A 25,283-nucleotide genomic window follows, 5' to 3' on the forward strand; every position below is an offset into this window, starting at 1 on the left:
CCGAACCACCACTCAGGCTGCTCACACTGCTTCAGAGTGATCACTCGATTCGCAGGATACTACCGCACGATACAGTCTCTGCAGTTCGGGAACCAGTCTATGTCTCTCGCTCCAAGCTCTCGTCACGCCTTCTTCCCCTCGTCCTTCGCCTCGCCGTCCTTCTTGCTCCGATCGGGCAGCGTCTTGGCCTTGGCGTCGATCTGGCGGAACTGCCACGGGAAGCGCGCCGGGTAGAGGAACGGACGCAGGTCGAATCGGTTGTCGTCTGCGCGTGCACGAGACCGGGAGGGAGTCAGCGTCTTCTTAATTTCGAGAATCAGGGAGAACCCGTGCGCACCCGGCGAGTAGGCTTCGGCGTGGTACGACGGCGTGAGCGTCGTCATCTTGTGACTGTGCGAGGGTTCAGAAGAGAAGCCGAGGTGAGCTGAAGTCACGCAGCGCCGATACAGAGTGACGAGGCAACGCACCGGTTGATGGCGTAGTAAAAGAAGAAGCGCTTGACCTTCTCGGCGACCTCGGTCGGCGAGCACTTGTCGGACCACACGGTGACGAGCTTGGTAAACATGGCGTACGGGCCCATCTTTTCCTGCTTGCGCAGGCGGCCAAAGACCGACAGCTCGTCGTACGACATGCCCATGTCGACCTCGTCGCTCTGGACGTAGTCGCCCGTCGTCGGCTCGAGCTCGGCCGTCGGGACGGCGTGCACAAAGTCGTCGAGGATCGGCAGGTCGAACGCGTCCTTGGCCCACACGATGAAGCGCTTCAGGTCGACCTTGGAGATGGCGCCGATGGGGTTGACATCTGCGGCGGAGCAGTCGTACTTTGTGTAGTAGCCGCGCAGCCTGTCGAGGAGGCCCAGTCAGCCTCGCTTCGCGCATGCAGTGAGGTCGTACGGGGCGAGAGGGCGAGCGAGAGGCAAACGCACGCTTCATCGACGTTGGCACTGCCGAGCACAAGTAGCGCGCCCAGCTTTCCACGCACCCACGGGAGGAGCTGCGCAAACAGGTAGGCGAGCAGCATGCGCAAGCGGGCCTGGATGTTCTGCAGCGCAAGGTTCTCGGCGTTCGACCCGCCGTGCACGCGGTACTCGGGCTTCTTGCCCGTCACGAGCGTGAAGAGCGTGTGGATCGCGTCGACGCAGGCGTCCATGTTGAGGTCGACGTGGTACGCGCCGATGGCCTCGGCAAGCCCCTTGGCGCGGTCGCGCGTCTCGCGGCTCGAGTTCTTCGTCCCCATGTAGCACGTGTGGAAAATGCGCCCGCAGAACTCGCGGGGGTCGACGGGCACGTACTGCGACTCGGCAGGCTCGCCGGCAATGCGCCGTGCGTCGGCGATCACCTGTTCATTGCCCTCGGCGGCGGCCTTTGCGACGAGTCGGCACATCGAGTAGACGATGGTCGCCGTCGCGCAGCTGTCGATACCGCCGCTGAGTGGGACAAAGTAGCCGCTCGTGCTCGAGCGGCGGAGGTAGTCCCACAGCCAGCACGCCGGACCGTACCTGCGCGCGTGAGCAAGCATGGTCTCGTAAGGAAAAGGACCGACGTGGCAAGGGGGAGAGCTCGGCGAGACGCACGCGATCTCTTCCTCAGGAAGGTTGTACTTGAACTCGCCCTCCTTGTCGAGCACAGCCGCGGCGAGGTCTTCATCGCAGTCCGAGCTGAGCCTTGTCTCGGCGCGGCAGCGATGGAACACCTTGTCGGTCTGTGCGGCCTGCATGCTGCGGCTCGACCAGGTGCGGTGCGCGCGGATGCGCTGCAGGTCGACCGTCGCGGTGACGACCTCGACGTCGTTGAGCGAGAACTGCGAGCCTTGCGCGATGACCTGCCCGTTGAGCGTGATGAAGGAGCAACCGTCGTAGTACAAGCGGTCGCCGTCGCAGCCCTGCTGGTTGGCGTAGAGGTACAGGCCGCCCGACTGTGCGGTGTCGAGAGGCGGTTAGCACGAGGACAAACCTTGTAAGACTGACGTGCAGAAGCAAACCTTGAGCGTCGCCTCCTTGATCAAGTCGATGCGGGTACGGAGCTTGCGCAGCTCGTGGTGCGAGCCCGACGAGTTTGTGAAGATCTCGACGCCGTCGAGCGCCATGTCGATGTGCGGGCTGTGCCGAGAACACGCGCGTCAGCTGCTGATTCAGATGCGACCGAACAAGCGAGACTTACGCCGCCGGGGTGAAGAGCTCCTCGCACATCTCGACGCCGATGCACGTGTCTTGCGTGGCGACCACAGCATGACCAATGGGGACCGTAGCCTATGCGGACAAGTCAGCAAGGTATTTCTTTACGAAACCCGAGGCAAGAAAGGCGAACCTGGCCGGTGATGTCGGAGATCATCTTGGGGAGGAAGAACTCCTCGACCTTGCGGTGCGCGGACCAGGGCGAGAACCAGCGCAGCTCGCGGTAGTTGCCGTCGTTGGCGAGCCACATTTTTGGGCGGATGAGCTTGATCTCGCGGTTGAAGAAGATGATGCGGCAGTTGTACAGGACGTTCTTGTGCACGACGGGCCTGCGGGATGCGCTTGTGAGTCTCGAGAGAACGCCACATGAGCCGAAAAGCAACGGTCGCACATCCCAACGTCGACGAGCATGTCGCGCGCATCTTCACACTTGAGAATGTCGGCGAGGACCTGCCATGAGTGAAGATGTGTGTCCCCTGAGGCAGGAAAGCGGATCAGTCCTCGCGCTCTCCCGCGGCCGCGCTTGCTTATAGCTGATCGCATGCACACCTTCGAGGAAGTGGTCGTGGCAGCCGTAGGCACTGTCCAAGCGAGGCGCGAGATTAGCTTTCATGACGTCGCGACAGGCGAGAAGGGTCGAGGACGTGCGTGATTTCGAGTTCGGGACCGATGCGGAGCTTTGCACCGCGTTCCTTTGCGATCTTGATGGAGCGCAGGATGCGCTCGAGGTTGCCTGCGTCGAGCCTGAAGAGATCAGCGAGGCGAAGCGAGGGGGAGGGAGTGAACGGCGAGCGGACCGTCAAAGTCGAGGGCGTGCTGGTTGAGTGAACAGGTTGCGACGGTGATCAGCCCGCCGGACGGATGCGCGCTCGCAGCTGCGCGCGGCGAGGACAGCGACGAGCGAGAAGCGAAGTGGGGCACACGGCGGAATGGCGTCCACGAGGTGCAGGAAAGCGACTGCGAGTCAGTGCAGCTCCTGCGCAATCCAGTTGGCCACGCTGCACGCACCCATGGCTCGTTCTGCGGTCGCGGCGAGGCGCTGGAAGCCGTCAAAGCCGCGAGTTGACGCCGACCATCTCGTCCACGGCGCACACTCCGGCCGCGAGCGCTCAAGGGCTGTCCGGCTGGCTCAGTAGAGGTACACGAGCCTACCGAACGGGCTAGCAGGGACTCAGGCGCGCCGGCCCTCTCTCCCGCTCGTCGTTCCGCGCCCTCGCCTCGACGCTCCTTCTGCGCTCGCACGCAAGTGCAGGCTGTCGAGAGGCAGCTGCAAGGCTCTGAAGGACTTGTCCACCCGCCCTGTACGCGATCTCAGCCGTCAAAGCGGCCGTCTCGCCTCGCGCCCTTTTGACATCTCGCTCGCGCACCATCTCGACTCTCGCGCACTTGACGCTCTTTCAAGCAAGATGCGCTTCAAGGCAGAGATCTCGAACCCTCCCCAGCTCTCGCGCCTCATCACCAGCCTCGCGCCGCTGTCCAAGATCGCCACCCTCAAGCTCAAGGAGGATGCCGTACACTTCATCTGCATGGGCGACGGCACAAAGAGCGGGATTCAGGTCTGGAGGTGCGGAGACTTCGTGGATACGCCTGCGAGGTTGGCTGTCGAGGCGGACTTGCTGATGTCACATTGCTCCGACACAGCCAAATCAACAATGTCAGTCCTTCTCTCACCTTGCCAGTGCTTACACTAATCCTTCACTTGCCCAACAGGACGTCATCTTCAGAGCCGGCAGCCTGCGCCTCGAATCGAATCACATGAACGAGATCTACCTCGAGGTGACGACCGACGCGCTCGCAAAGGCGCTCAAGTCTGCTTCCGTGCGTCCGCTACTGAGCTCGCTCAACCAGGTCACACTTGTTTGCTCAGGCTGATGCGAGGCTGTTGAGAATGCACAGGGTGCGACGCAAGTCACGATCAAGCTCGCGAAGAAGGGCGGCGTCGACAACAGCGGAACGGGCGAGGGCTCGTACCCGGTCCTCTCGCTCGCGATCGAGAGTTCGGTGCGTCGCCCGTTCCGCAGTCAGTCTCAATTACTTCGCAGCAGTTTGTGTTGATGCATGATTTGCGATCGCACAGAGCCGCCTCGGCAAGCGCCTCGAGATCACGCAGGACATCGCCGTTCGCGTCAAAAAGGCCGCTGATATTGAGCTGCTCAAGGAGCCGCTGTGCCCGCCGCCTGATGTGCGTTCGTTCGCCAGTTCCTGATCCAGCACCCTGGGTACCCGGCAACCATGCTGACCTAGCGAGCCGCCATGCGAAACAGGTCATCCTCCTCCTCCCGCCTCTGCAACTCCTTCGCACCGTCGTTGAGCGGCTAAAGACTGTCTCGCCCTACCTGACGCTGAGCGCCAACAACGCCGGCGAGCTTCGGTGCGTTGATACGGGGCCTGCCCTGTCACCGTCAGAATCACCGGCTCAGTCGTTTGCTGATGCCGCGCTGCCATTCAACACAGGATCCGCGCCGAGGCAGACGAGGCAAAGGTTGAGACTGAGTGGCGCGGGCTCAAGAAACCGAGCATGGGTGCGGAAAGTGCGTTCTTGCGCCCTCTTCGTCTCTGGCGGTCCGCACCACAGCACGATACTAACGACCAGACAATCGCGCACAGACGTGGCTGCGCAGCACGAAGACCCGCGACAGTTCTTCAGCGTGACGCTCGAGGCCAAAAGCCTGCTCAAGTTCCTCGCGAGCTACACGGTCGCGACGACGTCCATCTTCTGTGCGTTTGCTTCCCCTTCGATAGGTCGTCTGCCACAATGCGCTGAATTGGGTCAATCGCGTGGTGTGGCGCAACCTCGACGGAAACGCACTGACGCCTGCCTTGCTCCTCTGTTCGCCAGGTCTCTGCGCATCGCACTGCGCCATCTTCTACGTCTACATTGGCGCGACGGCCAAGGACCAGCAGCGGCGCGCGCGTGGGGGCAGCGGCGCGGGAGACGAGGACGACATGGCGAGCTCGGGGGGCGTGCTCACGTTCTTCGTTCCCGCCGTCAAGCTGGACGGCGACGAGTGAGCGAGGGCGGGCGCGACCGAGGGGAGGGGCGTCAGGAGCGTGTTGTTGTACTATCCGAGCGCTGTGCACTCTCTGCGGTTCTGCCTCGTCGCTGCTGACCGCTTGCCCAGAAAGCAGAGTGCTAAAAAGGGACGGGAGAGAACGAGCAAGTTGCAGACGGCTGATAGTGTCTAGAGTGGAGCTAAGGGTGTTAGAGGGAACGACGGGTGAGGGAGGGGCATGAGGAGAAGTTGCGAATGGGTTCCGAAGCCTGGGAAGAAGGCGGAGTTGGCTTACGTTCACTGGTGGTAGCCTTGCGGCTGGCCGTAACCCTGGGGCTGACCGTAACCCGGCTGCATCTGCTGCTGAGCTGCCCACGCGCGCGCCAACGACCGACGAGGTCAGCTGGGCGCTCGCGGCAACCTGACAGAAAAGCAAACGCACGGTACCCCTGCCCGTAGCCGCCGCCGCCCATCTGCATCTGCGGTGGGTACGCCATATTGGGCGCGCCTTGGTTCGGGCCGTAGAAGGCGCCGGCTTGGCCCGCTAGCGGCGGTGCGGGCCCGTTCTGCGAGGCGGCCCAGCCTGTTGCGCGCTCGACCGGGTCAGCAAGCAGAGGGCCATGTCACTAGAGAGACTGACGCACTGCAGGTCGAGCAGAACCACAGATGTTCAGAACCGAGCGGAAGGACTGGGATGCAGCAGCTGCGAGCGGCACCCGACCGTGAGTTTCGCTGTCAGCAGGTCTCTTCGGAATGAGGGAAGGGGCAGAAGCGCACAAGGTGAAGCAGTTGCGCTCCTTGGTGGCAAAAACGGTGCCGTTGTGACACCGGGGGCAGATGTGCGCCTCGGTGCCCTCTTGCGAACGCTGTTTGTCACAACCACATACAAACAAAATTGGAATGCAAAGGGCGTCGTCGCACATGGGTCGCTCCCGGATGTCTTGGGCGATTTCTGGGGCCTATCGGGCGGGGGAAGCCGTAGAAAATGCCGCCGAGAACGAGACCGAAGGTCGGGGCGGAGGTGGACGGGGACGGCGGCGCGCACGGGCTGCAGAGGACCGACACGGTGAGCACGGTCACGTGTTACAGTGCGTGCACGGTGGAGACGTACCAGCTAGCGGGATCGCAGACGACGAGTCGAGCCGAGGAAGGGAGGAGGTCGAGGTGGAGGCAGCGAGCGCGAGCGCACGGGCAGGTAGCTGACGGCCTTGCAGATGAGCACGAGCTCGGCAGTGTCCCCAAGCACAGCAGGACGCACGGGCAGCTGAAGGACAAGGTGGAAGAGGTGCGATCGGGCGAGGGAAGCGATGAGGCCGAGAGGGACGCCGAGCGAGTAGAGCGACCAGCGCTGGGTGTGTCTGCGGTTGCGATCTACTGCTACGTGAGCCTCGGGCCTCTGCAATCCTCTCTCTGGCTCTCTTGTGGTTGCTGACGCGAAGCTGCGACGCCGCGTGAGCGCGAGGCGGTGCACCACGCGGTCGGACATCGCTATCGCGCGCCTCCCTCGCATCGGAGAGCGTTCGGATGGCTCGGTAATGCTCTGGAGTGTCTATACAGTGGTGCTGATGCAATCCATCGTGCACACAGAGGCGAGGGAAGGGCGCGAGGTGCGTCCAAGCCTTCGTCGTGCGTGTCCCCGCGCGGAGCGAGCCCTTCGCCCTTCGCCCGGTGCAGTGGCTTCGTCTCTTTCCTTCTCTCTCTTTCCCCGTCGACCCCCGCGTGCTCGAGCTCTGCGCATCCATTGAATGGTCCAGCCCGTCGCACTCCCTGCCATCAACCCGGACGACCCGGACGAACCCCCTCATAGTGGCTACTCCCCCCGCCACGACCATGACCGCGCCCTCGCGCACCACGCGGCCCCTCTCGCCGCTGCCCCGCCCGCGGGCGAGCTGAGCGCTCCCACGCTCACGTCCAGACTCCTCGACGCCATCTCCCCCGCCACCGCCGCCCGGCACCGCCCAGCCGGGCCCTCGGGCGGCGCCAGCGTCGTGCGCTCGTCGTCGCTGCCCAACCTCGACCGCGCCCACCGCGGCGGGACCGCCTCGCCCGCGCTCGCCGACGACCAGGACAGTCTCCGCGAGAAACTCCCGCGCACGGCGACCTGCGCGAGCGCGGCCACCGTCGACGGGACGCGCCCCTGGTCCGCCGAGCCCACGTGCATCGCGCCGCCCGCCGGGTCGCGCGACATCGCCGCGCCCCAGGACGACCAGCCGCCGCGCCCTGTCTTTCTCAGCAAGGCCCTCCTCGCGCCCAAAAAGCCGATCGGCAAGAACCCGTCGTTCCGCCAGTGCTGCATCAACGTCGCGCGCTACTCGTGGCTCAATGTCCTCCTCGTCTTCGTCCCCGTCTCGTGGGCCATGGACCTCTCGCACCAGTCGGCCACCATCACCTTTGTCATGAGCTTCCTCGCCATCGTCCCCCTCGCGGCCCTCCTCGGCTACGCGACAGAGGAGCTCGCCATCCGTGTTGGCGATGCTCTCGGCGGTGCGTTCCCTCTCTGCTCTTTCCTGAGCCGACCCTGACTCGCCCGCTCTCGCTCGCAGGTCTGCTCAACGCGACGTTCGGTAACGCCGTCGAGCTCATCATTGGTGCGTCCGATCACACGACTTGCCCTTGCAGCCGCACGAGCTGACGTGTCTCTTGTCTTGGCGCAGCGATTCTCGCTCTCACCAAGGGCGAACTCGGCATCGTCCGCTCGTCCATGCTCGGCAGCATCCTCTCGAACTGTGCGTTGCCTCGCCGTGAGCTGCCCACACACATTTACGAAATTGACCTTCTCGATCCGCTTCGCGCAGGTCTCCTCGTTCTCGGCTGCTGCTTCGCTGCCGGCGGCTTCAAGTTCTACGAGCAGGGCTACTCGATTCGTGCCGCGCAGCTCAACATCAACTTGCTCGGTGTGTTGCACTTCCCTCGGATGCCGCGACTACGTCGACACTGACGAGTCACCCTCACGCGCAGGCATCGCCGTCGTCGCCATCGTCATCCCCGTCGGCTTCCACGCGTTCATCAACCAGAACGCCGTGCAGAGCGAGGCTTTGACCGACGATGCCGTGCTCCGCCTCTCGCGCGGCATCGCTTTCATCCTCCTCATCGTCTATGGTGCGTCCTCGTTTCTCACTCGTCCCGCTCGATTACGAGACTGACTTCTTCTTCGCCGTGCAGCCTGCTGTGCGTACCCAGGACCAGCCTCGAACCTCGAGACCGCGACTGACCTTGCTCGCCCGCAGACCTCCTCTTCCAGCTCTGGACGCATTCGTACCTCTACGCACCTGCGCCGCCGCGTGACCCCCGCAAGCCGCTCATGACGTACGCCGAGGGCCCCTTCCCGCCCGTCGAGGGCAAGGTGTTCCGCATTCCGTCCCTCCCGAGCTGGGGCAGCTCGTCGTCGTCTTCGGCCTCGAACCGCTCGGTGCGCTCGCGCGCGTCGAGCTTCGTGCACGGCGATCAGCCCATTCCGGCGAACCTCTCGATGGCCGAGGAGGGCCTCACGCGCACGCGCTCGAGCGGCGCCGCGTCGTCCACCGCCGGGCACCACGTCCCGCCAGAGCCGCGCGAGGGCGTCTTCGTACCCAACGCGGGCGAGCTCGAGGCGCAAGCCGCAGCTGCGATCGGCGGCTTTTCGACGCGCGAGCAGCGCGACCTCGAGAAGGGCGGCGATGCGCACGGCAGCGACTCGCTCGAGCACCAGCCCGAGCTGTCGCCCTGGTTTGGCTTTGTCCTCCTCGCCGTCGTCACGGCGCTCACGGGTGTCACGGCCGAGTTCCTCGTGTCGTCTATCGACGGCTTGACCCAGACGGGCAACGTCAGCAAGGAGTTTGTCGCGTGCGTCTTCCGCTCTACGACTTGTCTTGCTCAGTAGGCTAATGCGCCCCCTTGTCGCGCAGTCTCATCCTTCTCCCCGTCGTCGGCAATGCCGCAGAGCACGTCACGGCCGTCACGGTCGCGACCAAGAACAAGCTCGACCTCTCGCTCTCCATCGCCGTCGGCTCGTCGATCCAGGTCGCGCTCTTCATCGTCCCCGTCCTCATCCTCCTCGGATGGGCCATCGGTCAGCCGCTCGACCTCGAGTTCGACTCGTACGAGACGCTCGTCGTGTTCGTCTCGATTTGGGCCGTGAACTGCGCCATCGGCGACGGCAGGACGAACTGGTGCGTGGTCGCACCGTGCACTTCTGATTGGGCGAAGGCTGACTTCGACGATGTCTGCAGGCTTGAGGGCGTCTCGCTCATGTTCGTCTACGTGATCATCGCGTGCGTGCTCCCTCTCTCGCCCACGTCCGCTGCCGGCTCGCTGACCCTTCTCTGCGCACAGTCTCGTCACCTGGTACTACCCGGGCACCCAGGTCTAGTCGCAACTCTCCGCGCCGGAGTTCGGTCTCGCTTCGTCTCGTCTCGTCTCTCCGCCCGTCTCCCCATGGTCACTAGTCTGGTTCCCTGCGCCTAGCCTCCTCTCTTCTTTCATCTGTACTCCAGACTTGTTACCTCCTTCCCAAGTAGCTTCAAAGCCCGTCCTCGAAGACGGAGCGAATGGGACCCCTGTCGCCTGTCGCCTCACGATCGAAACACGTTTTGTTCAGTGCTTCCCGCTCATTCGCGCTCATTCTTCGTACCACGTGCTTTCCTGGTCTCCAAAGTGCACGCTGCCTCGCTCTGCGTTCTTGTCTGCTTGCTTGCGCTGTCTCCTGGTCGGATCTGCGGAGCTGATTTGCCCTCTCTTTTTTGCTCTCGTGCCTGCCCGCCAATGAGGAGACTACCTGCTCCAAGCTGACGCTGTTGAGCGGCGCCGCGCCTCCGATTCGATCGCCACGCGGCGCAGCGCTTCGACCCCTCGAGCGGTTCTTCCGCACCGGTCGCGGAAATCCCCCGGACTCGCCGCGATTTGCTTCGACACCGAGTAGCCAAGACAGACGCACGCAATTCGGCAACGTGCAGGTGACCCGACCAGCGGGATGGAGGCCGCCTGCGTGCGAGGGCGAGATTTCCTCGTCGTTGCCCTTTCCTTCCCCTCGAGCACCTCCCTCCGCGTCTAGTCTTGCGCCTCGAATCTCTCGCTCGCACAGGCTATATCTGGTGCTCCATATTCGGGTGGTACAACCCGGGGAACAACCCACTCCTGCCCGCCGACCATCGAGTCGGTTTCGTTCCGCGTCTCGGCGCTGCCCTATTCTGACGCTTGGCATTTCGCAGGTGGGCCTGGCGCCGCTGCGCAACACCGCCAACCCAGACACGAAACGCCTGGCGCACGAGCTCATCGACGTGACGGGCCTCCTCAGACACTTGCACACGCTCGATTTCACGCCCGCAACCAAGAAAGACGTGTTGCTCGTGCACCACGAAAAGGTGCGCTTGCACAATCTCTTTCTCTTGACCTCTGCGTTGCATTCATTGACCGTTGACAGCAGTATGTCAACCGTGTCGAGCTCGAGAGCAACCACCCCGGCGGCGACTGCGGCGACGGCGCGTCCCCTTTCGGTCGCGGGGCGTACGACATCGCCCTGCACGGGCTCGGTGCAGCTCTGAGCATGCTCAAAGCTGTCGTCAAGGGCGAGGTGAAGAATGGATACACGGTGCGCCAGTCCTTCACCTTTTTGTTCTTTAGCTCAGCTCATAGCACGCTGTATTTGAACAGCTCATGCACCCGCCCGGCCACCACGCCGAGCCCGACACCGGTCGGGGCCAGTGCATGTTCAACAACGGCGCGATCTCGGCAGAATACGCGCTGCGCAACTTGGGAATGCGCAAGGTCGCAATTGTCGACGTGCGTCCAGCTGACTGCAAACCTTGGAGGGCAGCTCCTGCGCGCAATCGTATACTCACTTCTCAATCTGCAGCTCGACGTGCATCATGGCAATGGCGCGGAGAAGGTGGGTTTCGTCCAGCTCGCTTCCGAACTGCGAAGCGGAACGAGACTGACCCGTGCACTCTTCTTGTGCTAGATCTTCTGGAACCGCAACGGCGAGTCTGATGCACCTCATTGCTTCTGCATTCAATCGCACTAACACTGATGCTCACCTGGCAGACGTCCTGACCATCTCGGTCCACCAAGACCGCAACTTCCCTGCCGACACTGGCATGGCAGAGCACCGCGGTGAAGGCAAAGGGTTTGGTTTCAAGTGAGGCACGTACACAGCTCATCTCGAGTTTGACGGGCTGACCCGCAGACCGCTGTCCTCAGCTTCAACATTCCGCTTCTGCCCGGGTGCGGGAACGGCGCGTACGAGTACACGCTGGAGACGCTGGTCCTGCCGGCACTGTGGAGGTACAAGCCCGACTTGATCATTGTTGCGAGCGGTGCGTTTCCCATCCTACCCTTGTCCGCTCGAGGCCTCCCAATTCACACCTTCCGCGCCGCAATCCGCAGGACTCGACGCGGGCATCATGGACCCGCTCGCGCGACAGTCGGTCACAAACAAGGGCTTTGTGTCGATCACTAAGAAGCTCATGCGGATTGCGGACGAGCTAGGCCATGGTCGGCTCGTGTACCTGCAGGAAGGGTGCGCTTATCTTCTCGCGTCCTTTTGTGATGCCAGCTCCTTGAATCCTTTGCGACCCTGCAGAGGCTACGCTCCTGCCTATGTTCCGCTCAGCATCCATCGCATGTGCGTCTCATCTCCCGCTGAACTTCGTCCAAGCGTACTCCCTGACCCGTGTCATTGACGCAAAACAGCATCGAGACCCTCGCGGGCGTGCAGACGCTCGAAGTCGACCCGTACGAGGGCTTCCTCGACACGGAGTACGGAAGCGCACTCGAGCCGTGGCAGAGGAAGGCCATCGACCGACTCGTGCCGCACCTCGACGACATCAAGTAGATGCGGTTTCCTACGGCCGGCGTGCGCAACGGACGCCGTTTGCCCTCGAATTAGGACTTGTCCATCAGTAGTAGCAAGTTTGGGACTGGGCAGGGCTTTCGTAGTCGAGCAAGGAAAGCGTTCGACACTTGGACCTTCTCAACCCGGAGCTCGCGAACGAAAAGCGTCGCGGTCTCGAAGTGCAAGCACAGCACTGCATCATACGGACTCTACATCCACTTCTACTGCTCCTTGCCACCCTTGGCAGCCGTCCTCACGAGCTCGTCGTGCGCAAACTCGACGCCCTCGCGCGCCCCATCCGCCGCGCTGCCCCCAGCCGCGTCGTCGACCCCGTCCGCGCGCATGCGCACGACGACTTCGCGTACGCGCTCTCGGCCGACGACCTCGCGCACGCGGCGCCCGACGGCCTGCTCGATGTGGCTCGCTTCGGCGAGCGAGAGGGACGGGGGCAGGACGAGGAGGATGTCGATCAGGAGCGAGGGCCCGGAGGCGAAGAGGCGGATGGACGGGATGGCGAGGATGGGGAGCGTGCCCGATGCCGGCGAGGGGTCGGCGTGGTCGTGCGCACGGTCGTGGTCGTGGTCGTGGTCGTGCGCGGAGGAGGACGAGGGGAGTAGCCGTGCCTTGCCCTTGCCACGCTGCTCGTCGCGCCACGGCTCGACGTTCGCACTGCTGAGGCTGCGAATCGCGTCGTACACCTTTGGCTGGACGTCCTCGTCGCCGACCTGGTCGACGAGCGCCTTGAGCGCGTCCTTGCCGACGTCGTAGCCCTGCTTGGCGATCATGCCCGTGACGACGAGCCCGCCGATGGGGTCAAGCATGGGGTAGCCGACGCGCGCTGCGCCGATGGCGAGGAGCGCGACGAGCGAGCCGAGCGAGTCGCTGCGGTGGTGGTACGCGTTGGCGAGGAGGACGTTCGAGTGCTGCTGCTTGGCGACGCGCAGAGTTGCGCGGTAGAGCCACTCCTTGACGAGGATCGAGAAGGCGGCAAAGTACATTGCGCGCGCGTCGACCGTCTCTGCAACGGCGGCGGCTCCGTCGGCTCCTCCGCTCAAGGCCGCATCGCTCGCTTCCGGCCCGTGAACGTGACCGTGCGGGAGGAAGTCGAGGGATGCGAGGAGATCAGGCGGGATGGAGGGGATGGTAGCGAGTGAGAGAAGGAGGTGGTGGTACGAATGCAGGCCTGCGAAGGAGCTCTCTCGTCAGCCCGCGTCTCGAACTTGCGCGCGCTCCACCAACGTACCGATGCCTGCTGCGGTGGCAATGAGGAGAAACGACACGACGAGCGACCCGAGCGACTCGAACTCTGCGCGGAACGGGTCAAGGTCAGCCTTGAGTCGACGCAGCCGAGAACACGGAGCACGCACTTCCGTAGCCGTAGGGGTACCGGGTGCTGGGCTCCCACTTTCCGACGCGGTAGCTGACCAGGGTGACGACGTCTGCGACGAGGTCGCTGCCCGAGTGAGCGGCGTCGGCGAGGAGCGCCGAGCTGGCGAGGATGTAGCCGGCGGCGCCCTTTACGGCGGTGAGGCCGACGTTCGCTACGAGGCCGACGAGGGTGATGCGCGAGCCCGGGTCGAGGTGGGCCGGGTTGCGGAGCGACTGAAACGCCGACGAGAGGTGCGCCGTCTCCTCGATGCCATGCGAGTGGCCGTGGCCGTGTCCGCCGTGCGCGTGCGAGTGCGAGTGGCCCGAGTGGGTGCGGTCGGCGGCGGGCGTGCGCTGGCGGAGCGAGGTGAGCGGGTCGGCGGGGAGCGGGGCAGCCATGGTGAGGTAGACGCGGGTGCGCGCGAGGGCGCTGGACGACGAGAGCGAGGGGCGGAGGGCGGGGGCGCGCCGGGCTGCAGCTGCGACGAGGACGCGCGAGCAGGACATGCAGCGGCCGACGAGGGGCAGCGCACGCGACACGGACGACGACGAGGCGAGGCGAGGGGAGGGGAGTGTGCAGGTGAGGTGGATGCGGGGCGGCGGGAGAGGGTGCGGCAAGGGCAGTACCGCGCAGTCTGGAACGCGCAACGGGCGCTCTCCTCGGCGCAGTACGAGCGAGAAGTGAAGACAGCAACAGCCGCGACGCGTCTCTTCCCTCTGACGGCACCCGCACACGCCCGCGTCGACCGGCAGCGCATGCACGGGCGGTAGAGCGCGCACATGGCGACCCTCGTGCCGCACCAGCCCACGGCAGCATCCGCCATCGCAGAGGTGCGCTCCCGCTCCCCTCGTCGTCACGCCCCCACTTGACCCGCGCTCGCTCGCACACAGCATTTGTCGACCCCGCCGACCCTCACCCGCATCCCCTTGCTCCGCCAGCGCATCACCAAGGAGCGCACCCAGCTACAGCAGACGCTCTCGCACCGCGCAAAGGAACAGGTCGACCTCACAAAGGAGGGCCTCCAGGGCCTCAAACACGCCAAGAATGCCACCGAGCAGCTCAAGGACAGCCTCAAGGAGGTCGAGCACCTCATGGCCGACCCGCGCGGCCACATCGACGGCTTCGGCAAGCTCGTCGAGGCGAGTCCTCTCGTCCTCGAATGCACTGTCCAGCGCACACTGACATTCCCGGCACCGCTCGCGCAGGTCTCGATCGTCCACCGACGGCTGACGCAGACGCTCGAGATGGTCACGTCGCTCCGCAGCATGTACTCGCGGCTGTCGCACCTCTCGGACCTCCTCGCGTCGGACCGCTCCGACCCGCTCGGCCCCTCGCCCAACCTCCTCCCGATCCACTACCACCTCACCGAGCTCGAGACCTTCCGCAACGAGACGCTCGCCCAGGCGAAAAAGGCCGGCTCGGCGTCGTCGCTCCCCTCGTCGACCGTGCACTCGCCCGACCCGAACGCGCCCGCCGCGGCGCAGCTCGGCGGGCAGAGCACGCGCGAGACGCTCGAGCGCTACTTTGAGCGCCTCGGCGAGACAATCGAGGCGTTCGAGGCCAACTACTTTCGCCTCGCGCGCGAGCTCCTCGAGCTGGCGCGCGCGGGCAACGCGAGCGTCGCCGTCAAGCTGTGCAAGATTGCCGAGGTCGAGGGCGCGCGCGACCAGAAGGCGATCGCGATTCGCATGGTGAAAAAGGCGGGCAACATGGACGTCGCGAGCCGGTTCCGCAGTCTCCAGGCCGACGCGCGCACGATCAAGCACTACCGCAGCAAGGTGCTCGACGCGATCCGCGAGGGGTGCCGCACCGACGTCGAGAAGAGCTTCCGACGCGCGGGAGAGGACGGCGTGCGGTGGATCGACGAGCTCGAGTGGATCTACGACGACATCCTCACCGTGCGCGACCTGCTCGTCGACAAGTTCCCAGAAGACTGGAAGGTGCGCGCGCGCGGTACTGGCTGTCTTTTCAATTTCCCTCGACTGACTTGCCTTGTCTCCACACGCAGATCGAGCAGGTCTAGTGCGCTCAAACCCCCCCTCTCGCAAACGATACTTTCGCTGACACCTGCCGTCCAACAGCGTCAAGGGCTACCACAAGGCGCTGTACGACTTTCTCGCGACCTACGTCAAGTCCGGTCCGGACGCGGCGACGCTCCTGCGGCTTTCGCAGTTCACCAAGGAGTACCACAAGACGCTCACAAAGGAGCTCGGCGTCGACTCGGAGTGGCTCCAGCCGCCGCTGCTCGACGGCAACGAGAGCGCACTCATCGACAACTACTTTGCCGTTATTACCAAGAAGATGGACGAGTGGACGTCGAACCTGATGAAGACCGAGGTCGCCGAGTTTGTCGGACGCGAGCAGCCGCCCGAAACAGACGCCGACGGGTACTACGGAATGCAGGGCGCCGTCATCCTCTTCCAGATGCTCAACCAGCAGGTCGACCTCGCGCTCGACTCGAACCAGGCGGCCGTCCTCGCGCGCGTCGTCGACGAGGCGAACCGCGTCATGCGCGCCGTGCAGGCCCAGTGGCTCAAGCTGCTCGACCAGGAGTACAACAAGCAGATCAAGGGCGACGAGGGCGTCGCGCCCGGCCTGCCCGAGTATGTCATGGCGCTCGCCAACGACCAGATCAAGTCGGCCGACTTTACCGAGGCGCTGAGCAACCGCCTCGAGCCGCTCGTGAGCAACAAGTACAAGGCCGCGATCGCCGACAAGCTCAACGACGCGATGGACGGGTATCTCGACGTGGCCAAGCGCTGCGTGCAGGTCCTGATCGACGTCGTCTTCCACGACCTCAAGCCGGCGACCAAGGTGCTCCTGCAGCCGAGCTGGTACACGGCGCCGGCCGACGGGTCGGACCCGATGCGGCAGATTGTCGAGACGCTCAAGGACTACATGGTCGACGACTACCAGGTGCACCTCAACCCGAACCTGTTCGACCTCCTGATCGAAGACATTCTCGACACGTTCCTCATTACGTACCTCGTCGCCGTGCGGCGCGCGGGCAAACTCAAGATGCCGACCGCGTGCGACCGCATGCGCCAGGATATCGACCTCGCGTTCGCCTTCTTCCTCCAGTACAAACCCAAGCAGGAGCTCGTCAGCTACTTTGACGTGCTCGAGTCGGTCCTGACCCTCATGAGCGCGAGCAAGATGATGGTCTTCCTCGACGTGCGTTTGGTGTCCTTCTGATCCCCACGCATGCCCTGACGCTCGCTCCCGCATGCAGTACTGGCCGTTCCGCAAAAAGTACGGCGCCAACCTCGCCTTCACCGAGGCGCTCATGAAGGCGCGCGACGACCTCGACCGCTCGGCCGTGAGCGACATCATGGACTCGGTCAAGCGCAAGGTGCAGAGCGAAAAGGTCGAGGCGCCCGAGGCGCCGAGCATCTTTGAGCGCATGCCCGCCAAGTAGACGTCGCCTCCTCACGCTTCCTCGCGTTGTGCCCGCGTACCCTTGTTGTCACAGTGTCTCTCTATCTGCTGCATCTAGTCCTTGCCCTGTTGTAACGAATCGACGGTCGATCCTCATCTCTGTCGGCGTCCGTCGCGTCGAGCCGCCTGCTCGACGCGTCTCCCGCTCCGCTCTCTCCTCGGGCTCACCACGTAAAGATGCACGAGCGTCTCGTGCAATTCACCGACAAGGCGCAAGACCCTGCAGGCACGCGCACGACGTCGTACCAGCTCCTCGCGCTCCCTCCCGCCCTCGCCGCGCTCCTCTCGACCGCTCCGTCGTCGTCCTCGTCGGCGCTCGAGATCCGCGGCGACCTTGCAGACTCGGCCGTGCTCGTCACCGACTGGCAGACGTACGCGCTCCGCGGCGTGCAGAACTCGAACTCGCTGTGCGTGTGCGCGAGCGGGAGCGGCGACGACGAGGGAAGGCAGAAGTGGTTCGTCTCCGGCACAGGTGGGTCGGTCGGGGCGAGCGCTGAGCCAGCTATTGACGACGCGGACGACGGGCCGGCGCGCAAGAAGACCAAGTACGCGCCCATCGAGATCGAGGCGGTCCTGCACGAGACGCTCGAGGCGGTCCCGGCCGTCGCGCGCACCGACAAGCTCGAGGCTCTGCTCAAGGGTGCAGAGTACGCGGGAGATGCAGCCGAGGAGGATGCAGCTACACAGGTGCGCCTCTCTCGGAATTCTCGAGCATTCTCTGCCCGCTCACCCGCTGTCGAGCGCTCAGGCAACTCGTCAGCATGTCACTTTCGACTCGCTGCGGTCTCGGATCCCCGCCTCGGATGCTGAAATACGCACAGCGCTCAAGCGCAACCGTGTCGTCGAGCTCGACGGCTACCTACGCCCGCTTCCATCGTCCTTCCTCCTCTCAATTCTGCCCTCCGTCCTCTCGACATTGCCCGTGCCCGCCGCGATTGCGCATACGGCTGCTCCGACCGGCAAGAAGGACAAGGGCAAGGGGAAGGCGGTCCCTGCTGCGGCATCGAGCGGCCCAGTCTGGACAGAAGCGGAGGATGATGACCTCGTCGACGCGCTCGACGCGGTCGACTGCGGGAGCGAGCAAGTCGCGCGTGCCCTGCTGGGCTGGTTTGGCGAGGAGCTCGAAGTCGCGGGCAAGAGGCGATGGAAGCTTGATGCGAGGCAGGTCGTCAAGGAGGTCGGGATCGTCTCGCTCGCCAACGGAGGGGTGCGTCCGGTCTCCGGTGTCTCTCGCTCGATTGCCCTCGAGACTGACTTGTCTTCTCGTTTCAAGTTCGGGCGACAACCCCTTGACCCTTTCGTCACCAAGTGGAAGAGCGTCGCCGGTGGCTTCGCTCCGCTCTGCGAGCTGTCCTTACTTGCCGTGCGTTGTCGCGTTGCTCGTCCTTCTGAAGATGCTCCTGACACGTCGCCCCTTGCAGGGCTTGCACATTTGCGAACCGCCGCCTCTCTCGACGATCCAGTACCTCCCGCCCTCCTCGCTCTCGCCCGACCCGGCTGCACGCTTTGCCGAGCTCTTCTCGCTCAAGTCGCGCTGGCTTGAAGCCGATATGAGCCTTTTCATCGACGATCTGACCGGCGGCGACAAGAAAAAGCGCGACGCGCTCGTGCTCAAGTTTGTCCGCAAGGTCCGAGAACGCGAGACGACTTGGTGGACGCCCCGCAATTTGTGGACGTAGATGTCGCTTACGCCGTGCATCGTGACTCAGAACGTCCCCCTTGACTGCAATGCCGGCGCTGACGAGGCTGCGCTTACGACGGGGCCGACGGGCTCTCGCAGAATCCGCGCCGAAGAGCTGACTGTAACCTTCGAAGCGGGCTTCGCTTTCGCCTGGGCTCCGATCGTTGCTCGTCTCCAAAATGTACTGGTCAGCAAGTGCCACGCGTCGTCCGAACTTGCCGATCGGAGACTCGCCGGGCTTTCGAGCCCGCGGGGCTTCGGGCACTTCGGGCTCCGGGCTTCGCGCTCACGAGCTCTGGCCGGCCGCCTTCTTCTACGTGCACTCAGCTCGCCTTAGCTTCTGTTCTCTCTTCATTCCTTCTGTCACAACTCTGCTACGCTATGACTGCTCAGCCGGACTCGCCAGAAATGAAGGCGGAAACTGCGTCCTCGATCGCCTCGACGCCAGCGGCTTCCGAACCCGCTACCGATGTCAAACCCAAGGCTGGAAAGAGGGGCGCGCGTTTCTGGTCCGTGATCCAGTCAATGCATATCCACGACAAGTTGCTAATCTGCCGGACTGTCCCGCAGGCTTGTCTTCCTCGCCTTGATTTTCTGCGTTTTCCTCTCGGCACTCGACCTCACAGCCGTCTCGACCGCGCTGCCGACCAGTGCGTGTAGATACATCAGTCATCGTCGACAATCAGCTCACACGATGCGCGCGTAGTTGCCCAGGAGTTCGACTCGAGCGAATTCTCGTGGGTCGGCTCTGCCTACGCCCTTACGTCCACCGCTCTCATTCCCTGGAGTGCGTCTCTGTCCATTGTTTCGTGATCTGTCGCCATACTGACGCTTGCTATGGGCAGCCGGCGGTCTTGCCGCCATCTTCGGTCGGCGCCCCGTTATGGTCGCCGCTCTCGCTCTCTTCGCTCTCGGCAGCGCCATCACAGGCGCAGCGCAGAGCATGGCAATGATGATCGGCGGCCGCTCGGTCCAGGGCATTGGCGGAGGTGCAATCCTCACCATGGTGCGTCGGGAACGACCGCACTCACACATAAGACTGACCCGTTGGCCCTCAGACCGAAATCATCGTTTGCGACCTCGTGCCCTTGGCTGAGCGCGGCGCGTTCTTCGGAATCATCGGCGCTGTCTGGGCTCTCGCGTCTGCGATCGGCCCTCCTATCGGCGGCGCTTTGGCAAACGCTGGCGCTTGGAGGTGGTTGTGGTACCGTGCGTCCTCTTCCTCTCGTTCTGCGTCGAGCTCGCTAGCTGACACGGGGACTGCCGCAGTCAACCTCCCGCTCACCGGTATCGCCTTTGTGCTCGTGATGCTCTTCCTCGACGTCAAGGCGCCGAAACTTACGACCAAGGAGAAGCTCGAGCGCATGGACTATTTGTACGTCTACGCCTTGGGCTACACGTTCTTCATTCCGCTCATTCTACGTGCCTACAGCAACATCCTCTTTGTTGCGTCGGCAACTGCTGCAATTCTCGGACTCACCTGGGGCGGCACGGCGTACCCGTGGTCCTCGTTCCGCGTTATCGTCCCGCTAGTCCTCGGCTTCCTCGGTATGGTCGTCTTCGTCGTCGTGGAGCGCTACGTCAAGCACCCGACTGTACCCTTTGCCATCCTCGTTGATCGCAACTCCTATGTCGGATTCTTCACGACCTTCCTCCACTCGCTCCTCGTGATGGCTATCGTGTACTATTTGCCCGCCTTTGTACGTCTCGCTTGGTTTTCTCCTAACCGGGCACACACTGACCTTCTCCCCGCATAACAGTATCAGATGCGCGGCGACTCGGCGATCGAAGCCGGCGTCAAGATCTTCCCGCTCTCTTTGTACGTTCATGCACGCCAACCCCCCTTGACTCGCCCTGACACCTGTATCACAGCACCATCGCTCCTTTCGCCATCATCGTTGGCATCTCGGTCACTATCACGGGCCACTACGTCACGCAAAACATCATCGGCTGGGCTATTATCGTCCTCGGTTTCGGCCTAATGAACCTCATCAAGACTGACTCGGGTCGGGCTGTCTGGGCTAGCACGTGCGCCACCTTCAATCCTGCTGACTCGCTCAGTCACTGACCTGCGTCCCCTTCCCCAGCACCGCGGTTACCGGCATCGGCCTGGGCATGCTGTACGCGGCCACCAACTTCCCTATTCTCTCGCCCATCAAGCCGTCGCAGCAGCCGCACGCCATCACGTTCTACGGCTTTGTCCGCTCGCTTGGCCAAGTGTTCGGCATCAGTATCGGCGCGACCATCTTCACCAACGAGCTCACCGACTCGCTTCCGGCTGCGTTCGCCGAGCAGCTCGGCGGTCACGGCGGCGAGCTTGCGTACGCCGCTATCCCGGTAATTCAGCAGATGTACGTCCGCTTCTTGCAGGCCTTTTGGGCGCGCACGTACTCATCGTGCTCTTTCAACAGCGGCGAGCCGCTTCGGAGGGAGGTTCAGGACGCATTCACGCATTCTCTTCGGATGATCTGGATCGTGTGCGCTGCGCTCGGCGGCGTCGGCGTTCTCGTGTCGCTTCTCTTCAAGAACATTCCCTTGACGACCGAGATGGACGAGGAGAACTGGGGACTGAAGGACAAGGAGAAGAAGGCGGGAGGAGCCGCGGGTAACGAGGAGGAGAAGGTGGGCTCGGCTTGAGCGGTGTGAGGCTCTCCTGCACATACGGTTGGCCTCTCATGTATCACTCATAGTAGACATAGACCCCTAGTTCACCAATCATTCACCGCTTGCTTGTCGCACTTTTCCGCTCTCGAACATCGACCGTGAGAGCTTCGCCCCATTCCGGCCTGATACCGCTCCAATCGCTCCGTACCACAGGTCACTCTGAGCGATCAAGCGCAAGCTAGGGCTGATGCATTGCTGCGTAGTGTGAGGCGTTCGCCTGATGACTGAGAAAAACGCACGCGCCCCTCGACGGCCTTCGCAAGTTGGGCATCCGCGGGTCCTCCGGGTCCGTCCGTCTCCTCTCGAAAAGACGGAGCTGCAAAGCTATCCTACAAGCTCCCTTGGCACCCAGCTGTCGCTGGACGAGCTGCGTCCGCGTCTTTGCCTTAGTCAGGCTCGCCATGTCCGACGCTGAGCTGTCCGAGATCGGCGCACAGCTCGCTGGGGCCGTGGCACTGATCCCAAAAGTGGTTGCCTCTGTGAGTGAAGGTAGTCCTTCCACCGTCGCCGCCGAAGAGACGTTGGCAGGGCCCGAGTCAGAGGTGCCAGCTCCGCAAACCAGCATGGAATCCGAGACGGCGACAGTCTCCCGCGAAGAGGCAGACCAGCCTTCTCTCTTGGCGACTCTCGATGGAGGGGCAACCGCAACAGCTACTGCGACTGCGGCATGGGCGACCAAGACCAGCGGTGGAATGGAGCAGCACTCGGATGCGAATGACACGGTCGTCTTGCACAACGACGGGAGCATCACGCAAGTCCCGCTCGCTCGCACTGGACCAAGCATACTTCTCAGTCCGATAAGACACGCAGCTATGCTTGCCCGAACGAGGGGGACTCGTGGTCCGTGGAGGATCTGTCGGACGCCCTTTCCGCGCACACGGCTACGGGAGCAGGGTGCTACGTGCAGTACGCCTTCAAGGGTATGAGACCTTCTGTCTGGGTCTCGGCATTCTGCGGGCATCCATTGACGACGGCACCTGCGCCGCAGGTGACAGCATACAGATCTGTCCGCTGCGGAGACACCTTCTTTCTTCCGCTTAGGGCTGACCACCCCTTTCTGCAGACGGCGCCACTTCTCCGCAAGCCGGAGTCTTCGGCTGCAGCGTCGAGTCGGGCAATCGGAACTTCACGGCGTGGTACAATGGCGCAGGCTCAAGTAACACCTTCAAGCCATCTCAAGGGTCATGCATCATGCAGGGCTTGGGGTACGACACGCACACCGTACAGTTCGTTAATACTGCATGTAGGTGCGCCCTCCTCTTGCCTGCATGACTGCAGATAGCGCAGCGGCTGGGTCTTCAGAGCGCGCGGCTGACCCTTTCGTTCGCGCTATGGCAGATCAGCCTGGCAAAATCTACTTCACCGGTGGGCATGCGCGTCAGCGAACGTTCTGCACACAATGTAGCTGACAAGGGTGAGCTGAAGGCCTCCGCTATTCGACCAACTCGTCGCAGACACCGTGGGAGGAACACGCCTGGCAAGGCTGTTGCGCGGGATACACCTTTCCAGACGGGGTTGCGACAACAGTGGAAGTGACTGCGCACGTAACGTCAACGGGAGGAACGACGAACGGGGCGGGTCCGTCGTTCGGCGGTGTTGACGGGACGACCCTCACCTTTGCCATGTGAGTGCTCCGGGTCGTCAAGCCTGCGCGTGATCAGCCCGCCGACTGTCTGCCTCGTTCAGTGTCGCCTTTATCGTCGTCATCGTCCTCGTCACGTTCTTGATCAGGTGCGCGTGCGCATGTTGATGACCTAGTGACCACGACTTGGAGCCTCCTGACCGTCTCTCCGTGTCCCGCTTGCACAGCTGCATGTGCTGCAAGAAACGCGCAGCCGCAGCAAGCGCACAGCAAGCCGCTCTGCGCAGCGCCTTGCGAGGCGACTCCTCGGATGAAGGTCGGTCTGAAAAAGCTCCACCTTCGACTTCGTCGGGCCGAGCAGGGACTAATTCATGAATCTTTGGCACCGAGCAGAGTCTCGCCCGCTGCGGAAGCACAGGCGGAGGCACAACGGCACGTCCCACTCAGTGGCGCGCCGGAAGTCGAAGAAGCACGAGCCGAGCGAAACGGAGACGCCGTCGTCGGAGGCGCGAACGGCGAGCGAGTCGGACGAGTCGGACGATGAGAAGGGTTCAGGCAGGACTCAAAGAGGAGCGAGGGACGAGGAAGAGGAAGAGACGGAGACGGGCGAGGGAGAGCACGAGAAGCGGCGATCTAGAGCAAAGTCGTAAGGCTTCCAGATGGATTGCCGGACTTCGAGGTTGTACGTCTATGCTACCTGCAGGCAGAATTGCGAGATCGAGAGCACGTCAGCGTCGTGCATTTGACCTGTTTATGAGCGGGAAAGACTCACCTCGGCATTTACGCTGATCGCACCCTCCGCCACGCGACCTCGACCTCGACGACCCAGTTCTCCCTCTCCCACCGCTCTTCCTTGAGCCTGACAACCGCCTTCCACCCATCGCGCGGCCTGACGACCTCGCCCGCCCGTTCACTTGCGTCCGCCGCAACCGGGCCCAGCGCATACCCCTCCGGCGCTTCGAACGCGATCCCGAGCTGGGCCGACGCCGATGCAACGAGCGACGAGAGCTCGTACTGCCGAAAGAGGTGATAGTACCGGTTGAAGACGGGTTTCGGCGGCGCCTCGGCAGTGGCAGGCGCAGTCGGCGGCGCGTCGGGCGCATCGGGCGCGTCGCTCGAGCCGCCGTCCTCTGCCCGCGCGGCAGGGGCCGACTCTGCTTCTTCGCCTGCGCGCGCGCGGCCGCGTCTCCGCGGCGGCTTGTCCCTGTCCGCGCGCGGGACATGCGGTTCCTGCCTCTCCCACGGGACAAACACGTCCTGCCCCTCCGCGTCTCCCTCCTCGCGCGCCGACTCGCCGGCGCCGGCGTCGGCGATGGGGACGGCACCCTTTTTGCCGCTGGTGGTGCGCCGCGCGGAGCGGTCGCCGCCGTGGGCTGCGAGCGAGGGGTCTTGCTCGAGAGACCAGACGACGATGAGGAGCTGGGACGGCGGCGGGTCCGTAGCGGAGAAGTCGCCAATGTTCGGCGACGGAGTAGAGGCGGAAGATGAAGTCGAAGGGGCGGGAGAGGGCGGCGATGGCGGGGTGGTCGGAAGAACGGCGAGAATCATTTGCTACGTGCAGACGAGTGAGGCAGCGTGAGCTCGCGATCTATCTCACGATGCCACGCAGCACCGTGCTACGCAGCACTGCTGGTGGGCATGTGGAAAGCGCGAGCTCACCTTGACGGCCTCGACACGTCGTTCGGGCGTTGCGAAGTGGTGGATCGTCGCAATCGAGATGGCGTGGTTCTGCGCGGGTCGCCAGCAGCGTCAGCGGCCACTGTAGACGAGGTCATATCAGAGAAAGTGACTCACGAAGGCGCCGCGTCGCCAGCAGGACAGGTCGACGCAGTCGCCGCGGACGACCTCGTGCCCTTTGCCGCTCGCGATGGAGAGCAAGCCCGTCGACATGTCGAAGCCGAGCGGGAGGAGGTCTGCGCGGGACGCTGGCGGCGCTGACGGAGCAGGAGAGGGCTCTTGGACGGCTTTGGCCTTGCCCTTTCCGCCCTTGGGTGTGGGTTGGTCGTGCTTGCCGTCCCATTCGAGGACGCTGCGACAGCCGAGGTACTTGCCGTTGCCCGTGCCTGCATCGAGGACGAGTCCGCCCTGCGTCGTCGCGCCAGTAGGTCAGCGGGGAGGCAAGGTTTGACGAAGCGGAAGAGGGCACGCGACGGACGGGCGGGAGCGAGTCGAGGAAGCGTTCGACGAAGGGCCAGCGCGAGTGGCGGGTGCGAGAAAAGTCGCTGGCGATCTCGTCGTAGACTGCGTGCACGTGCGCAGACTCGAACGACGCGGCCATGGCCAGACTTCGGCACACAAGCGAGGCGGAGAGCACAAAGCAGAGAAAGCGTCGGAACGGGGTCCGGTGCGGATCTGCGCGGATAGAAACGTTCTGCGGGGGTCTGTGCACGCTCTCGCCCTGTCCGTGGCTTTCCCGGCGAGCGCGCGTTGAGCGAGTTGCGCCAAAGTCGGGTGCCGAGCGGAGCAGCAGCAGCGCGTCGTCGACCGCACACGACCGCGCGCACACTCTGAGCAGCGAGCGAAGCAGTGTCCCCGACGTCTCACTGGCTCGCACGCCCCACCGAGCGCTCTCTTC

The 25,283-nt window shown here is 63.7% G+C and overlaps 10 protein-coding genes across 10 annotated transcripts; 6 read left to right on the forward strand and 4 right to left on the reverse strand.

The window, feature by feature from the left end:
- Nucleotides 1–122: 122 nt before the first annotated feature.
- Nucleotides 123–3,185, reverse strand: QNS1 (glutamine-dependent NAD(+) synthetase; the record flags this gene model as incomplete). Its single annotated transcript, XM_076652163.1, has 13 exons — nt 123–265; nt 338–390; nt 468–842; nt 926–1,498; nt 1,574–1,914; nt 1,981–2,098; nt 2,160–2,248; nt 2,307–2,502; nt 2,565–2,649; nt 2,723–2,754; nt 2,822–2,906; nt 2,971–3,048; nt 3,182–3,185. The coding sequence occupies 13 exons, from the start codon at nt 3,183–3,185 to the stop codon at nt 123–125; spliced, it is 2,172 nt and encodes a 723-aa protein (XP_076502267.1).
- A 394-nt stretch (nt 3,186–3,579) lies between these two features.
- JCM10292_004125 (uncharacterized protein) lies at nt 3,580–5,185 on the forward strand (the record flags this gene model as incomplete). The annotated part of the gene is made up of 9 exons (XM_076652164.1): nt 3,580–3,737; nt 3,815–3,827; nt 3,884–3,991; nt 4,070–4,174; nt 4,251–4,355; nt 4,438–4,544; nt 4,628–4,704; nt 4,781–4,891; nt 5,013–5,185. The coding sequence occupies 9 exons, from the start codon at nt 3,580–3,582 to the stop codon at nt 5,183–5,185; spliced, it is 957 nt and encodes a 318-aa protein (XP_076502268.1).
- Nucleotides 5,186–5,463: 278 nt separating this feature from the next.
- Nucleotides 5,464–6,652, reverse strand: JCM10292_004126 (uncharacterized protein; the record flags this gene model as incomplete). The annotated part of the gene is made up of 6 exons (XM_076652165.1): nt 5,464–5,534; nt 5,609–5,749; nt 5,811–5,869; nt 5,944–6,032; nt 6,356–6,524; nt 6,600–6,652. 6 exons carry the CDS (start codon nt 6,650–6,652, stop codon nt 5,464–5,466), a joined length of 582 nt encoding a protein of 193 aa, XP_076502269.1.
- A 259-nt stretch (nt 6,653–6,911) lies between these two features.
- On the forward strand, nt 6,912–9,514 carry JCM10292_004127 (uncharacterized protein; the record flags this gene model as incomplete). Its single annotated transcript, XM_076652166.1, has 10 exons — nt 6,912–7,650; nt 7,710–7,754; nt 7,821–7,892; nt 7,962–8,060; nt 8,125–8,265; nt 8,329–8,334; nt 8,394–8,988; nt 9,051–9,314; nt 9,375–9,416; nt 9,478–9,514. 10 exons carry the CDS (start codon nt 6,912–6,914, stop codon nt 9,512–9,514), a joined length of 2,040 nt encoding a protein of 679 aa, XP_076502270.1.
- A 600-nt stretch (nt 9,515–10,114) lies between these two features.
- Nucleotides 10,115–11,974, forward strand: JCM10292_004128 (uncharacterized protein; the record flags this gene model as incomplete). Its single annotated transcript, XM_076652167.1, has 10 exons — nt 10,115–10,129; nt 10,353–10,505; nt 10,568–10,732; nt 10,795–10,923; nt 10,997–11,033; nt 11,185–11,278; nt 11,341–11,456; nt 11,527–11,659; nt 11,723–11,764; nt 11,833–11,974. The coding sequence occupies 10 exons, from the start codon at nt 10,115–10,117 to the stop codon at nt 11,972–11,974; spliced, it is 1,026 nt and encodes a 341-aa protein (XP_076502271.1).
- Nucleotides 11,975–12,195: 221 nt separating this feature from the next.
- JCM10292_004129 (cation diffusion facilitator family transporter) lies at nt 12,196–13,741 on the reverse strand (the record flags this gene model as incomplete). The annotated part of the gene is made up of 3 exons (XM_076652168.1): nt 12,196–13,157; nt 13,218–13,280; nt 13,342–13,741. The coding sequence occupies 3 exons, from the start codon at nt 13,739–13,741 to the stop codon at nt 12,196–12,198; spliced, it is 1,425 nt and encodes a 474-aa protein (XP_076502272.1).
- A 381-nt stretch (nt 13,742–14,122) lies between these two features.
- Nucleotides 14,123–16,761, forward strand: SEC6 (SNARE-binding exocyst subunit SEC6; the record flags this gene model as incomplete). The annotated part of the gene is made up of 6 exons (XM_076652169.1): nt 14,123–14,173; nt 14,234–14,482; nt 14,549–15,283; nt 15,352–15,365; nt 15,425–16,517; nt 16,576–16,761. 6 exons carry the CDS (start codon nt 14,123–14,125, stop codon nt 16,759–16,761), a joined length of 2,328 nt encoding a protein of 775 aa, XP_076502273.1.
- Nucleotides 16,762–16,958: 197 nt separating this feature from the next.
- Nucleotides 16,959–18,460, forward strand: DCC1 (Dcc1p; the record flags this gene model as incomplete). The annotated part of the gene is made up of 4 exons (XM_076652170.1): nt 16,959–17,468; nt 17,530–17,988; nt 18,055–18,144; nt 18,203–18,460. The coding sequence occupies 4 exons, from the start codon at nt 16,959–16,961 to the stop codon at nt 18,458–18,460; spliced, it is 1,317 nt and encodes a 438-aa protein (XP_076502274.1).
- Nucleotides 18,461–18,870: 410 nt separating this feature from the next.
- On the forward strand, nt 18,871–21,099 carry JCM10292_004132 (MDR family MFS transporter; the record flags this gene model as incomplete). The annotated part of the gene is made up of 11 exons (XM_076652171.1): nt 18,871–18,971; nt 19,033–19,112; nt 19,169–19,249; nt 19,308–19,468; nt 19,521–19,671; nt 19,732–19,837; nt 19,895–20,162; nt 20,223–20,281; nt 20,335–20,490; nt 20,550–20,813; nt 20,874–21,099. The coding sequence occupies 11 exons, from the start codon at nt 18,871–18,873 to the stop codon at nt 21,097–21,099; spliced, it is 1,653 nt and encodes a 550-aa protein (XP_076502275.1).
- A 2,389-nt stretch (nt 21,100–23,488) lies between these two features.
- Nucleotides 23,489–24,986, reverse strand: JCM10292_004133 (uncharacterized protein; the record flags this gene model as incomplete). The annotated part of the gene is made up of 4 exons (XM_076652172.1): nt 23,489–24,259; nt 24,368–24,436; nt 24,503–24,793; nt 24,864–24,986. 4 exons carry the CDS (start codon nt 24,984–24,986, stop codon nt 23,489–23,491), a joined length of 1,254 nt encoding a protein of 417 aa, XP_076502276.1.
- Between the last annotated feature and the right edge of the window lie 297 nt (nt 24,987–25,283).

Source organism: Rhodotorula paludigena, assembly GCF_050403205.1.
Source record: "Rhodotorula paludigena JCM10292 DNA, Rt_paludigena_JCM10292v1_ctg67, whole genome shotgun sequence".
Taxonomy (NCBI): domain Eukaryota; kingdom Fungi; phylum Basidiomycota; class Microbotryomycetes; order Sporidiobolales; family Sporidiobolaceae; genus Rhodotorula; species Rhodotorula paludigena.